The 12895-nt window shown below is 37.4% G+C and overlaps 2 protein-coding genes across 2 annotated transcripts in view; one reads left to right on the top strand and one right to left on the bottom strand.

Moving 5' to 3' along the window:
• The window catches only part of LOC107695326 (ubiquitin carboxyl-terminal hydrolase 12-like), a 17323-nt gene extending 10032 nt beyond the window's left edge, over nt 1-7291 (bottom strand). Inside the window, exons 1-7 of the mRNA XM_016495185.1 lie at nt 7134-7291; nt 5445-5525; nt 4914-5127; nt 3612-3877; nt 2376-2452; nt 2190-2273; nt 1698-1895 (exon numbers count right to left, since the gene is read on the bottom strand). Of these exons, the coding sequence (XP_016350671.1) occupies nt 1698-1895; nt 2190-2273; nt 2376-2452; nt 3612-3877; nt 4914-5127; nt 5445-5525; nt 7134-7181 (968 nt within the window). The 5' untranslated portion in view covers nt 7182-7291. The remainder of the gene's footprint in view (nt 1-1697; nt 1896-2189; nt 2274-2375; nt 2453-3611; nt 3878-4913; nt 5128-5444; nt 5526-7133) is intronic.
• A 2891-nt stretch (nt 7292-10182) lies between these two features.
• LOC107695316 (ras-like protein family member 11A-like) overlaps nt 10183-12895 on the top strand; it is a 13680-nt gene continuing 10967 nt past the window's right edge. The window contains exons 1-3 of the mRNA XM_016495176.1: nt 10183-10651; nt 10981-11037; nt 11254-11336. Of these exons, the coding sequence (XP_016350662.1) occupies nt 10501-10651; nt 10981-11037; nt 11254-11336 (291 nt within the window). The 5' untranslated portion in view covers nt 10183-10500. The remainder of the gene's footprint in view (nt 10652-10980; nt 11038-11253; nt 11337-12895) is intronic.

Raw genomic sequence — 12895 nt, 5'->3', positions numbered from 1 at the left:
TATATATATATATATATATACACCTTGCTACGTGTACTGCATTAGGCTAACCGAGACTTGTCATTTGCACTTATATATTGTTGCTCTTTTGTTAGTTTTGACTGCTTTTATTGTCCTCATTTGTAAGTCGCTTTGGATAAAAGCGTCTGCTAAATGACTAAATAAATCAATAAATAAATAAATATTTATACAGGTCCTACTTCTTGCCTTAAGCCTTCTTTTGTTCCGCAGACGTTTTCCTCTTTTGTTTTTTATCCGCCATCTCTATCTTTCTGTCGGTCGGCTCGCTAATGTCTGTCTTGTGCACTCTCCTCCACATCATGAGTAGACACGCCCCTTACTGCTGATTGGCTACAAGTTTGTTTTGCTATTCGGCCCGAATCAGTTTTCTAAAGCGTTTTTGAACGCTTACCCCACCTTTAAGGCTCATTAGCATTCGGCCTGCTTTAAATCAGACACAGAGATGCAGTGCGGTAAGATCGCATTTATTTGAATTAATTAATTATATAATTTATTTTAATTAGCGCGAGAGCGAGAGCGAGAGCGAGAGAGAGAGAGAGAGAGAGAGAGAGAGAGAGAGAGGGCTGAAAGTTGCGTGTGTGAAGTTGCGTCTGCGCGTCTCTCTCTTCAAGCAACGAGGCTTAGTTACTTCAAAAACAGTGATTTTACCCCCTTATTGAAGATAAATATAATGTTGTGTGTCAGTAGCCTGTCGAATCTATTTTACTAATAAAAGTTTCCGTGCTGTGTTGTCGTGTGCAATAATGTGTGTGCGTGCGTCTATGAAAGCAGCGTAGCCTTCTGCATATAGTTTTAGTTTAGCTATAAACGCGAGCCCGAACCCGAAGCTATTCATTAAACATTAACCCAAACCCAACCCCGGAAGTATTTCGGGACCCGTCGGGCTCGGGTCGGGTAGCAGACCTCTAGTGTGTGTGTGTTTCTCAGAACAGATTTGGAGAAATCTCATCAATGAATCCTCTGCAGTGAATGGGTGCCGCCAGAATGAGAGACCGAGCAGCTGATAAAAGCAGCACAATAATCTACATGACTCCATCAATTAACGTCTTGTTAAGTGGAAAGCTGCATGTTTGTAATAAACAAATTCATCAAGATTTTATTAACTTCAAACTGTTGCTTCTGGCAAAATTATGAGTACTCTATCAATGATACTGCATTCTCCAGTGAAATAAGTAATCTTGTCTGAATCAGGAGAGAAGTATGCACAAATCAAGAAACATTTACAAGCGAAAACAGTCTAAAACAGTTCTAAACAAATATGTTGGTGGATTTTGATGTGAGAGGACAACAAGTGATGTACTTTTTCACTGGAGGAAGTGTTATTATGGATTATGGACTGGTATTATGACCAGAAGCGATGGTTTAATAAAACACCTGAATGCTGCTGGATTTGTTTCTTACAAACATGTAGCTTTTCAGTTCATAGAGTCATGTGGATTACTTGAGGATTATTGTGATGCTTTTATCAGCTGGTTGGTCTCTCATTCTGACAGCATTCATTCACTGCAGAGGATCCACTGGTGAGCAAGTGATGCAATGCTAAATTTCTCCAAATCTGTTCTGATGAAGAAACAAACTCATCTACATATTGGATTGCCTGAACAGGTACATTTTCAGCAAATTTTCATTTTTGGGTGGACTACTCCTTTAAATTGACTGTCACGTCTGAAACCTACCTCCCACAGTGCACCACTACAGCCACCAGGTCGTACAATCGATCGGGGTTGGTAGCATCGCCAGAGGTGTTAAAGAGCCTCAGCTCCAGAGGGAAGACTACACGATAAGAGAGCTTGGTGTAGCGATGAAGCTGGTCCATATACTTAAAGCGCTTTAGGTGCAGGGCCAGGATCATGGGTAATTTCTTCACCCGCATCCTGTAAGGAAGAGAGACAGGATCAATTCCTATTCTCAGACTGCACTTTATTGGCCAACTTCCTGAGCAACTGTAATTGTTAAATGCTCCATGATTAAAATCTCTCTCTCGCAAAGAACCAACACACTAATGCATTGAGTACAACACCAAGATGCATTCAGGAAGGAAGGAAATACTACATAGACAGGGGCGGTGCATATGCAGCAGCCTTACATTAGTTGAAGTGAATATCACAGCAAATGAGCCACTGGAACAAGAGTAATTTCAGCCATGCCAGTCTGTTGGAACTACATACCTTTTCTGAGCCTCCTGTTTACTTCTGCATTGCTCACAGTAGTACTTGCATTCACTACATAAGGTCTCTGTGTTGCTGAATCCCCTGTCAGTGCAGTGACAACACGTTATCTTTCCACATTAATAAACATTAAACAAAGAATTTGCACCAATGGGACATTTTTTGCAGTTATGTTTGTGGCTTTACCTAAGACAGCGTGTGATGGAGGTATTCTGCTCCACGTCCACTGAAAGGTCTAGGAAGTCTTCATCTTTACTGCTCACCTGGGACGAAAGAGGACATGATTACCCGTCATACATTCTAAGACTACAAATTATGCAAGACTATATATTATCAAAATCAGCTAGCTGGTGGCTTGTCTGAACGACTGGTCGGCTGTAAGGAATCCCTGGATAAATATGCTGATGTGTTTCATAATACATAGTGTTTCCAAAAACAGTCAGACCCTGTCCCAAATGCAACCGTAAGCCCTTGTTGTCCTCCTCTGTTTCTACTCTACTCTTCAATGATGTAATATTACATAGACTGTAGAGTAGCAGCATGCAGTGGAAAATGCATCAACTCAGCAAATCAGTATATCAAGGGTGTGTGATGGCAGGAAAAAGGGCACCAATGAGCACCCTTCAGAATCATCAAATGAAAAACATGGACATTTCCATTTCTGAGTTTGGGTTGCTTATAACATGCATTTGGAAACACAACATGTGCCAACCTCAAACTTGCTATGTGAAGCACTTATAAACCAGCTGTTGTCAACACAAGAGACGCTTGAAGGGCTCTCTACGGTTATCCACCAAATAAAAGCTTGATGGTTTAACGTTTAAAAAAGGAGAAATGAACACGGCCATAAATATTAGTATTGTATTTTTACAGTTATTATAGATATCTATATTATTATATAACAATATTATATAACAATATAAATCAATTATTACATTATATTATTTTTTATAAATACTTTCTTTAAAAGTTGTCAAATATTACAATACTAATATTTCATTCTTTAATATTGTATTTAGAAGTAGTAGTAATAATAATAATCATCATCATCATTTTAGTTTATATATAATAATTTTATAGTCATATTAATATATAGATCACAAAATGTTGGGCCTAATTGTGCAGCCCTACTAACAATCGCAGCAAACCTGAAGATTTGTATTAAAATTACTATTAAACACACACATACATCTCGGTTCAGCTAGGAGAGTTATCATCATATTCCACAATCCAAACATTTAACAGAGTTCTTTGTACTGTGGCACACTGTTGTAAACTATCACATCCATACAATCCCCCAGATGCCAATTAGTCAAAAGTAAAGTGACGAAAACATGGTCACAACTACTCATCCCATATCTCAATAATGAAAGCCAGAGCCCTTTTGGGTACATATGACTCACTCTACCTCCTCTGACTCACCGCTTCACAGTTCAGGCACCGTGTCTCATTGGTCAGTGTGCCTTGGAAGATCTCGTGCACCCAGGTCTGCTGGGTCTTTTCCTCCGTTTCACCCTCTCCTGTGCTGCTACCGCTTCCACCTCCTCCTCCGCTTCCACCATTCTGTACTACCTTTCCATTCTGCTGTCTCTCCTGGCTCTTTTCCTCCTGTAGCAGGTCTGCAATGGTGTTGAGCAAGTAGTTGAGGAATTCGTGTGCGTCTTGCTGCATGTAGTTGTCAAACAGCTCTGTAGGTAAAATAAAAGGAAGCGTTGATAGCATTAGGTAGCTGCAAGTCTAATATATAAATAGTAGAAATGAACAGTGTAAAAATGATTTAATAATTTAATAGCTGTGCATTTCATACAGTGTACAGTGTTAACTGCATAGCTATTCAGCAGTGCAGCTGAATCTACTGCACCATGGTAAAATGAATTTGCAGTCAAAGCAAAATTATACAACAATAAATTGTGTTGTCTTTGCTGGCTGCATGAACAGTGTATTGCGGTTCATGATAAATGACTCTTATGAGCTGCTCTGTTATTGTTTTAATCATCCTAACAACTGTAATAACTGAATCCATTAGATCAGTTACTATATTACGATTAAACTCACTTTTTGACTAGCAAAACATAACTTCACATCTTGACTCGAAACGGACTACCTGTTCAAGCAGCTACACATTCATCTCATACAGATCTAATAAACGGTATTTAAAACAGAATATTGTGAAATATTATTACAATTTCAAAACTGTTTTCTATTTGAATATTATTCATGTGATGACAAAGCTGAATTTTCAGCAGCCATTACTCCAGTCTTCAGTGTCACATGATCCTTCAGAAATCATTCTCATATGCTGATTTGGAAACATTTCTTATTATTACCAAAGTTGAAAACTGTTGTGCTGCTTAATATTTTTTTAAGAATAGAAAGTTCAAAAGAACATTAGAAATCTTTTGTAACATTAGAAATGTCTTTACTGTCACTTTTGATCAAATTTAAGGCATCTTTGCTAAATAAAAGTATTAATAAAAAACAAATACTGATACCAAACTTTTGGTAGTTTATCTAGACAATCAATATACAATAGCATATCCATGTTTACATTCAGAATGTTTACAAATATATCAGAACAGCATATTACCTGCATAGCAACATCTTCACATATCATTTTACAGATCTCCGGGCACCTGCATAATATTCCCACTAACCCACATCAACTGACATCTTGTCAGTCAGTCAGTCAAATCCTATACTGTAGGACCCGGGATCTTTTCTCACCATTTTCCTTCCTCAGCCTGGAGATGAACTTCTTTGGTGGAATGACTCCCACTTTCTTCTTCTGAGTTGCAATGCTGTTGAACAGGTCAGCCAAGCAGGTGAGCAGGCTCTCTTTACGTCGTGGCTGGATCTTATAGTCCAGGACTTTCTCCCGGAAGGGCCGGCAAAAGTACAGTGCCTGCAGCACTGAGTTACAGTAGCAGGTGTTGCCAAACTGAGTGACCAGATTGTGATTGAACAAAGAACAGATTAAAGATTGATGAAGGACATGTGATGACATACATGTGCATATAATATGTGTCATATCTGCAATTAATGTCTCTGTGAAGGAAAGCAAACCATTGTTGGATATATGGAGCGTATTTATTATTATACTTTGTTGCCTTTTATACATGCTTGCCAAATCTGCTATTAAGTGATGGCACAAGCACATTACATAAAAACAGGTGCTTTAAAATGTAAAAGTAATATGGCAAAGTAATCTTCTATTTATAGAACATTCACTGACAAAAACAATAAATGTAAACTTACATTGACCAGCCCAAAGTAGTGTTCATTAACAGGGAACTGTTCCGGTCCAATCTCCTTTTCCAAAGCAGAGGCATTGGCGCCCTATAGGGAACAGCCACAATGGTTATCTTTGCTCATGGGGTCTCAAAAAAATACAAGTGAACACCCTGGACCTATTGGAGACTAACAGGAACATCCTGTTTGTGAAGAATGATGCCAGGCTTGGCATTAACAGGATGCAGTTGCTGGGCAATTGAACCCACTTTGTTTCACCAGGGAAGAACATCAAGGCACAGCTGTAAGTGGTATCAGTATCTGAAGTATAATGCATGAGTTCTCAGAAGTTAAAAGGCCTAAGTCTGTGGTTGTCAAGCTTTTGGATCCAAAAGATACCTCCACTGTCTAACTCCTTATTCAAAGACCCCTTCCCCAAATATAGGATGAGTTATTTCTGGCATTTCTACTGTGTTTATGATAAAGCTACTTATTTTAATAACAGAAACTGGGAGTATAAACATTTTAAATTAATGAACCATGATTAAGAAATTTCAAAAACTGTGTGATCATCAATAGGAACAACACTTATTGAGAGGGGAAAAGATATATGATTGCAGTTTACATCTTGATTTTATGTGTGTGTTTTCTTTTAGCATTTTAATTTAGTTTAGAGTGGTCATTTTAAATATTCTGTTTCTGGAAGGATGAATCACCAAAGGGAACTGATTCATCATGACTAAGGTAATCTGTGGGAAAATGTAACTAAATATACAAATTCACATATAATGTCAACCCAATACTTGATGAACCTTGATCCCATTCCACAATGTACCAATAACTTTTACTCAATTTATGAAAAGTAATTTTGATATAACTCTTTTACACAGTACATACTGGCACCCTGAGGTGACTAAGCTAAATCAACAAGATAACCTTAACTCTATAACAGCTTATCAGTGACTGCTGGTAAATAAAGAAATTGGCACATAAATATCTTGCTATTGAAAGGATTTACGGATTGATATGAGCTAAATCTCAAACTCAAACTAGAAATCGTTCAATAACAGAACTCCCAGTAGTTACCCATATAACTAAACTTTTAATTTCTAATAATATTATGTACACAGCAAATACTCAATTTTATGTTCGTTGTAAGTCTGATCTACAGTGAATGTTCTCGTGTAAACCCTTTTAGCACTACAAAGACACCGAGCTCATTAAATCAGTTTTTAGTTGTGTCCTTCAAATAATGTTAAAACAACAGCAGCAGCAGCAGGAACTGTAGTCTCGTGCATGACCTCGCCTGTTACCCCGGCCATCCTTCCTCTTTACAAAACACTGGTAAACATATCGAAAAGTATCCCCGTGCCAGATATCATCTGACGGTAAATAAAGCTGAGCCGTCCGGCTAATCAAACATGGGCATTATGCGTGTCGATCGCTAATACGCTAGGCTATACATTTTACCCTTGAGCAGAATATCAAATTATCTGACAAAAAATGCTTTTAAGTCCGTTTAACCACATCTCCAAACTTCTACTGCGTCTATAAACACAGACAGTGAGGTGTGCAAACTTTTTGTGGCTGTGCTGCCATGTCATGACGCGGTTGTTTATCTGGTAGCTGTTGAGCTAGCACTGTTAGCAGGCTAATCCAAACACAGGTTAGACGCAGTGGACGGGGCAACTCTCACTTATGCGAGGAAAAACTCACCATCGTACAAATCGAGGCGATCTTTCGGACTGTCATCAGTATTTCCATCCGTCTGCCGCCATATTGGACCGAACCCCTATTTAAAACTGTGACAGCCGCACGGGCTGAAGTTCCGGTGAATCCTTCAGTCGGTCCAGCTCGCAGCGGAATGAGGGAGTGTCGCCTAGCAGCTGCGCAGTACATAACATTACGAAACCCAATATGGCCAAGACTTCTTCTTCTTCTTCTTCTTCTGATGTTTATTGGCGGTTTTGGCAAACCAACTTAAAGGTGCATTACCGCCACCTACTGATCTGGAGTGTGGAGTGAACAGATTTGGTAGAGAGAAGGATATATATTATATTAAAAAAAAAATATATATATATATTTTATATATATATATATATACCACAATTAAAATTTATATTCTTTCCATATTTCCTGTCTTTTTTAGATAATTGAACACTTCTTCTTTAATTCTTGATTGCATTTGGCTATTCCCTAGTAATATCTTGAGTGATACTTTATCATGTCCCATCAAACCTAATTTATGATTAAGTTGATTTCTTTCTCTTTCATACGCATCACATTCTAGAAGAATGTGCTTTACTGTTTCTGGATTCCCACAATCTAAGCAATTCGGAAAAAGAGGCAGCTTTTCTGCATTGTGTGTTTTTTTTTTACTCTTTGTACAGCAGTTATTGTTCATTCTAAATGTATTTTAATGTAGAATATGTGTTACATAAATAATATCTCATCCTCAACTGTAACCTACGGAGTTCTAGGGGCATTTCTCCCATCTCTACCTGTAAAGCATTCACTGGAGATGTTCTAAAAGCTCCACTACATATACGTAGAGCCTGTGACTGTACTACTTCAACTTTTTGAGCAGAGTTTTGTTCGCCGAACAGTATACTATACTACCATAATCTATACTAGATCTTATTACTGCACTATATATTCTTTTTAATGATTGAGAACTTGCTCTCCAATCAGCACCTGATAAAACACCTTAATACATTAATTCCTCTTTTACATTTTTCAGTTAATTTCTGTATATGTATTCCAAAATTTAACTTTGAATCCATCCACATACCCAGGAATCTGATGACCTTCACTTGCTCCAACTGATGACCATACATCTTAATGTTTAATTTCGGATTATTTTTCTTATTCGAAAAACAAATTACTTGAGTTTTCGCCACAGAAAAACGAAATCCCCATATCTTAGCCCATCTCTCTACCTCATTCACCGCATTTTGCATTTTGCTTTCCACAAATGAAATATTCCGTCCCCTTTTCCATAGTGCTCCGTCGTCTGCATATAGTGATCTACCTTCTCCTCTCTCTATACTGTAAAAAATATCATTTATCATCAAGTTAAACAGAATAGGGCTACTTACACTTCCTTGCGGAGTTCCATTCTCTATCGAAGCCAAGACTTCTGTTCACATGAACTTTTTTTAAACATGGTTCACAAATACTGGGGAATTTAGCATAGAATTTACAAAGCACAGAATAGAATAGAAAAGAAAGGATATGCAAATGTCACTGTAAGCGTCAATTAGGTAAATATTTTAAGGGACAATTTTAAATTTTTTCTTTCACATATTTTGTTTACATTTTTTAAACATATTTTGTTACAGCATATTTTGTAATAATTTATATTGTCTATATTATGTTTCGTATCAGTGCAATGTCTATGGTATTAGAACTGCGAGTCTTACAACTGGTATATTTGCATTTGTAAATACTGAAAAAATGACATTCACTACATTTAAAAACATTCAACACTATTTATCCTTTATATGATTTCCTACAATTACATGTCTTGTAAATGTAACATCCCCTAAACAATAAATAGCCTAAAATGATATCGAATTAGTGCGAATAATCGTGAGAAAATAATATCTGAAGGAACCTGATAAAGATCTATTTTTACTTGTTTTGAAAACAAATACGTTTTGCGTCAGTATCTATGATAATTCCGATGTATGATATTAAATAAAAAAAAGTGGTATTTTAAATAAGAATATAATTTAATTATTTTATTTCACCTCAGAAAAGCATAGTGAACCAATTAGATATAAAGGCAGACAACGGTGAATTATGGATACTATTTGTAAAAAAACATACACGCCCTATAGTAATAGCCCCGCCTTACATTCTTTTGATGTTTTCATATTTCATGGCGAAGGCTTACCCTATGAATGTTAATTAGGTAATACTGACGTTGCTTGGTAACCTTCCTATCACTGTGCCTATTTAATATTCATGAACCAAGACTTCTGCATAGTAAGATTCGTATACATCCGCCCTTCTCCTTCTTTGGTTTGTCGATTTATCCTCTAACGACCGCAGAGTCATGTATACACTCCGGACGCACTATGTTGTTTTTGACCAATGTTTTATAGACTAGTGGGAGCCTGGACAGGGAGGAGAACACGACATTGAGACGACCTTAGAGGTCATACTGGCGCTCGGCTATTTCCGTCCTGTCTTTTCATCCACACACACACACACACACACACACCAGAACAACTCACTACAAATATGCACCCTGGTGCACAGCTGTTTGGAAGAATGTTTTCTATCTTGATTTTACAATGTAAAATTCTACAGGATGAAATATATATATAAGTAAAGAAGTAAAAACGAAGTTTTCTAATATAATCACTAAATCTGAAGAGGCTACTACGTCGTTATCGTTTAGTGTAAAGGTTGTAGGCCTATTTGGGTGAGGAAACAGCTGCAGTGCTTTCTTTTACTATCGACACTTTACGATAGTGCTTCGAAGAAAAGCATTAAAATAGCTAACACTAATTAAAAAGTAATTTAACAATACGCTCATTCTTTTATAGCACGCTTATTAATATATAAATGCACTATCGATGCATAAACATTCAGTCAAACATGAACTTTTATGAATATAAATTTAACACACACGCATATCACATTTAATCTTCTAGGCCTAAATGAATTTGGGTCTGAGTGAGCCACGCTAGTTTACTCACGCCCCTTTCCTTGTCCGTTTTTTTTTTTTTTAGCTGAAGGCGCAGTTGCAGTCTGTGGAAAGAGATCTGGCGATCAGGAACTGCGGGTGGTGAACGGTTCAATTCTACTTTGCTAGACTACATTACTTCATTAGAGGGCCGGTTTGCAGAATTAACATTGATGTCGTGCAGAAGTGGATACAGCGCTTAGGGTGCATTGGATTGCATTTATTAAAACAGTCTATGAAGACCTCTGTCTGGCAAGCGTGGATAACAGAAGGCTTCTTGCGTTATGAGGAGGACACCTAACGTGTGGAGCGGGCTCATATAGCTCGAGAAAGCGGAGGAAAAGAGAAGCATTTCTACACAGCCGAATAATAGTTATAGCTTTCTAAATGCGTCTTCTTATCGAGCAGCCAAGAACAATGAGCAGTGGCTCTAGCAACTTTCTGCTAGTTCCTATACCGGAGTATCCTGTTCTAGACTGCGTGCCAAACAAAAACGTCAAAATAGCGGTTCTTGGGGCAAGCAATGTCGGAAAAACAGGTAAATATATCAAATAATGTGGATTGTAATATGCACAAGTAATAGCCAACTAATTTTATTTTATGCCATCATATTTTTATTTCATAGTAACTTATTCTAATGGCACTTTGGCGATTTAATATTTATACAGTTTATTCTGTTTAAAGTCATTAATAAATAAATGGTACGCATGTTTCTAATCCTGAAAAATTATGATGTTGGGGATATTTAAGCTAGTTTAACGCCAGGGTGCGACATACACTGGAACACTGCAAAGTTGTGTACGAGCTATGTGACATTGCTTATGCCTTTATGCTGATGCAAAGTTTCTCTTTGGTTTCAATTTTCAGCTCTGATTGTAAGATTTCTTACTAAGAGATTCATAGGAGACTATGAAGCCAACACAGGTAAACATTATAATGAAACAATGCTACTATACTATGATCATATGCTGAACTGTAAAAATGTTTTCATCATGACATTTTTGTTTCAGTCCGTTGGTTACAATCATTTCTGTCATGAATCGTAATAGATTTATGAGACTTTCAGCATTTTACACTGAAAATACACTGACGTTTATCATTGTAGTGAGTGGATTTTTTTTTCTTTTTCAACAATTCTAGGAGCCTTGTATTCAAGGAAGATTCATTTGGATGGGGAGCAAGTTTCTTTACAAGTGCAGGACACTCCATGTGTCTCACTGCAGGTACCTCCAAATCACATTCCTAATACTTCCTTCCATCTTTCAGCTAAACATCCATGACAAGTAGTGTGCCCATGGTCTATTATCACAGTCATTTAGATCACTCAGTCATTGCCTTGGGATTCCTGCTTCAGATGAACTGTGGGGAATATTAGTTCAAACATTTGGCCAGTAAACAAAGTATGCAGCGCAGGGGAGATAAAGAGGGTGTGTTCAGGCATAAGCTCATTAGTCTGACTCATGTGGACTGAGGGGCTCTCTTCAACTGAATGATTATGATCCTGGCTCAAGCGTAGTGTACTGTATATATAGGTGTCATAATGACTGAGAATTTACTTTGTAGCTGTTATGTTAGAACTAACTTATTGGTAGTCAGCCCTATTATTGTTAAAAACCTATTAAACATTATATTTGCAACAATCATTAAAATAATATTATAGTTAATATTATAGTCGTTTTCCTTTACAGTAAAATGATCAGTTCATTTCCAAAATAATGTAATTATACACACACACACACACTACTGGTCAAACATTTGGAATCATTACGATATTTTAAAGGGGTCATATGATGTTGCTAAAAAGAACATTATTTTGTGTATTTGGTGTAATGAAATGTGTTTATGTGGTTTAAGGTTCAAAAAACATTATTTTCCACATACTGTACATTATTGTTTCTCCTCTATGCCCCGCCTTTCTGAAACGCCACAAAGCTCATTGGTCTGAAAAGCGAGGTGTGCTCTGATTGGCCAGCTATCCAGTGCATTGTGATTGGCCGAATACCTCAAGCGTGTGACGGAAATGTTACGCCCCTTACCATACTGTGATGATGCCCTTTTAGGCCGGAGCGATGATTCAAAAACATGAAAACCCATTATAAACGAGGCATTCGTTGCATCCAGTGGGGACATAATTATGGATTATAATGACTTATACTGTCTTTTTACGCGTTGCATTCTGGGGTGTGAAGTAACAAATTACAAATACTCACGTTACAGTAATTAAGTAGTTTTTATCAGTAATTGTACTTTTTGAGTAGTTTAAAAATTGTGTACTTTTACTTGAGTACATTTTAAGTGATGTATCGGTACTTTTACTCCGATATTTTCCTCCGTTTGTGGTTGTTACATGCTTATTTTAATTTTATTTGTATCCATCAACGTGATTGGATAGAGAGTAATAGGTCTCGTGACTTTCGTCAAATCAAATTGTGCATAGAAAACTTTAACCGCCAACTGTTTATCATGGCTGCTGGAAGTGTATTCTTCAAGCATCAATTCAGTCGCATCCTCTAACTTGATGTTAAGGTAAATTTCGGATTTCTGCTTACTAAATGATTTGTATATATGCTTGCCTATCTACACGGCCTGAAATTTGGTGTGAGGTTGCGGGTATTGCATACAGTGTTAACTCTCGCAAGTGCCACGTTCGGTAAATTCCCACTCACTTATGAGACGCGCGATCTGCACTGCCTCGTCTCTCTCTCGCGTGCGTTCTGCAGCGGTCACTTGGATAAGTCGTTGTTGCTTGTTGAACTTGTTGACTTTTGATGAGTTTGAGCGC

This window comes from Sinocyclocheilus anshuiensis, unplaced genomic scaffold (genome assembly GCF_001515605.1).
Source record: "Sinocyclocheilus anshuiensis isolate Anshui unplaced genomic scaffold, SAMN03320099.WGS_v1.1 scaffold282, whole genome shotgun sequence".
Taxonomy (NCBI): domain Eukaryota; kingdom Metazoa; phylum Chordata; class Actinopteri; order Cypriniformes; family Cyprinidae; genus Sinocyclocheilus; species Sinocyclocheilus anshuiensis.
Note: the sequence above shows the minus strand (reverse complement) of the source record. Positions and strands in the feature narration are given on the sequence as shown.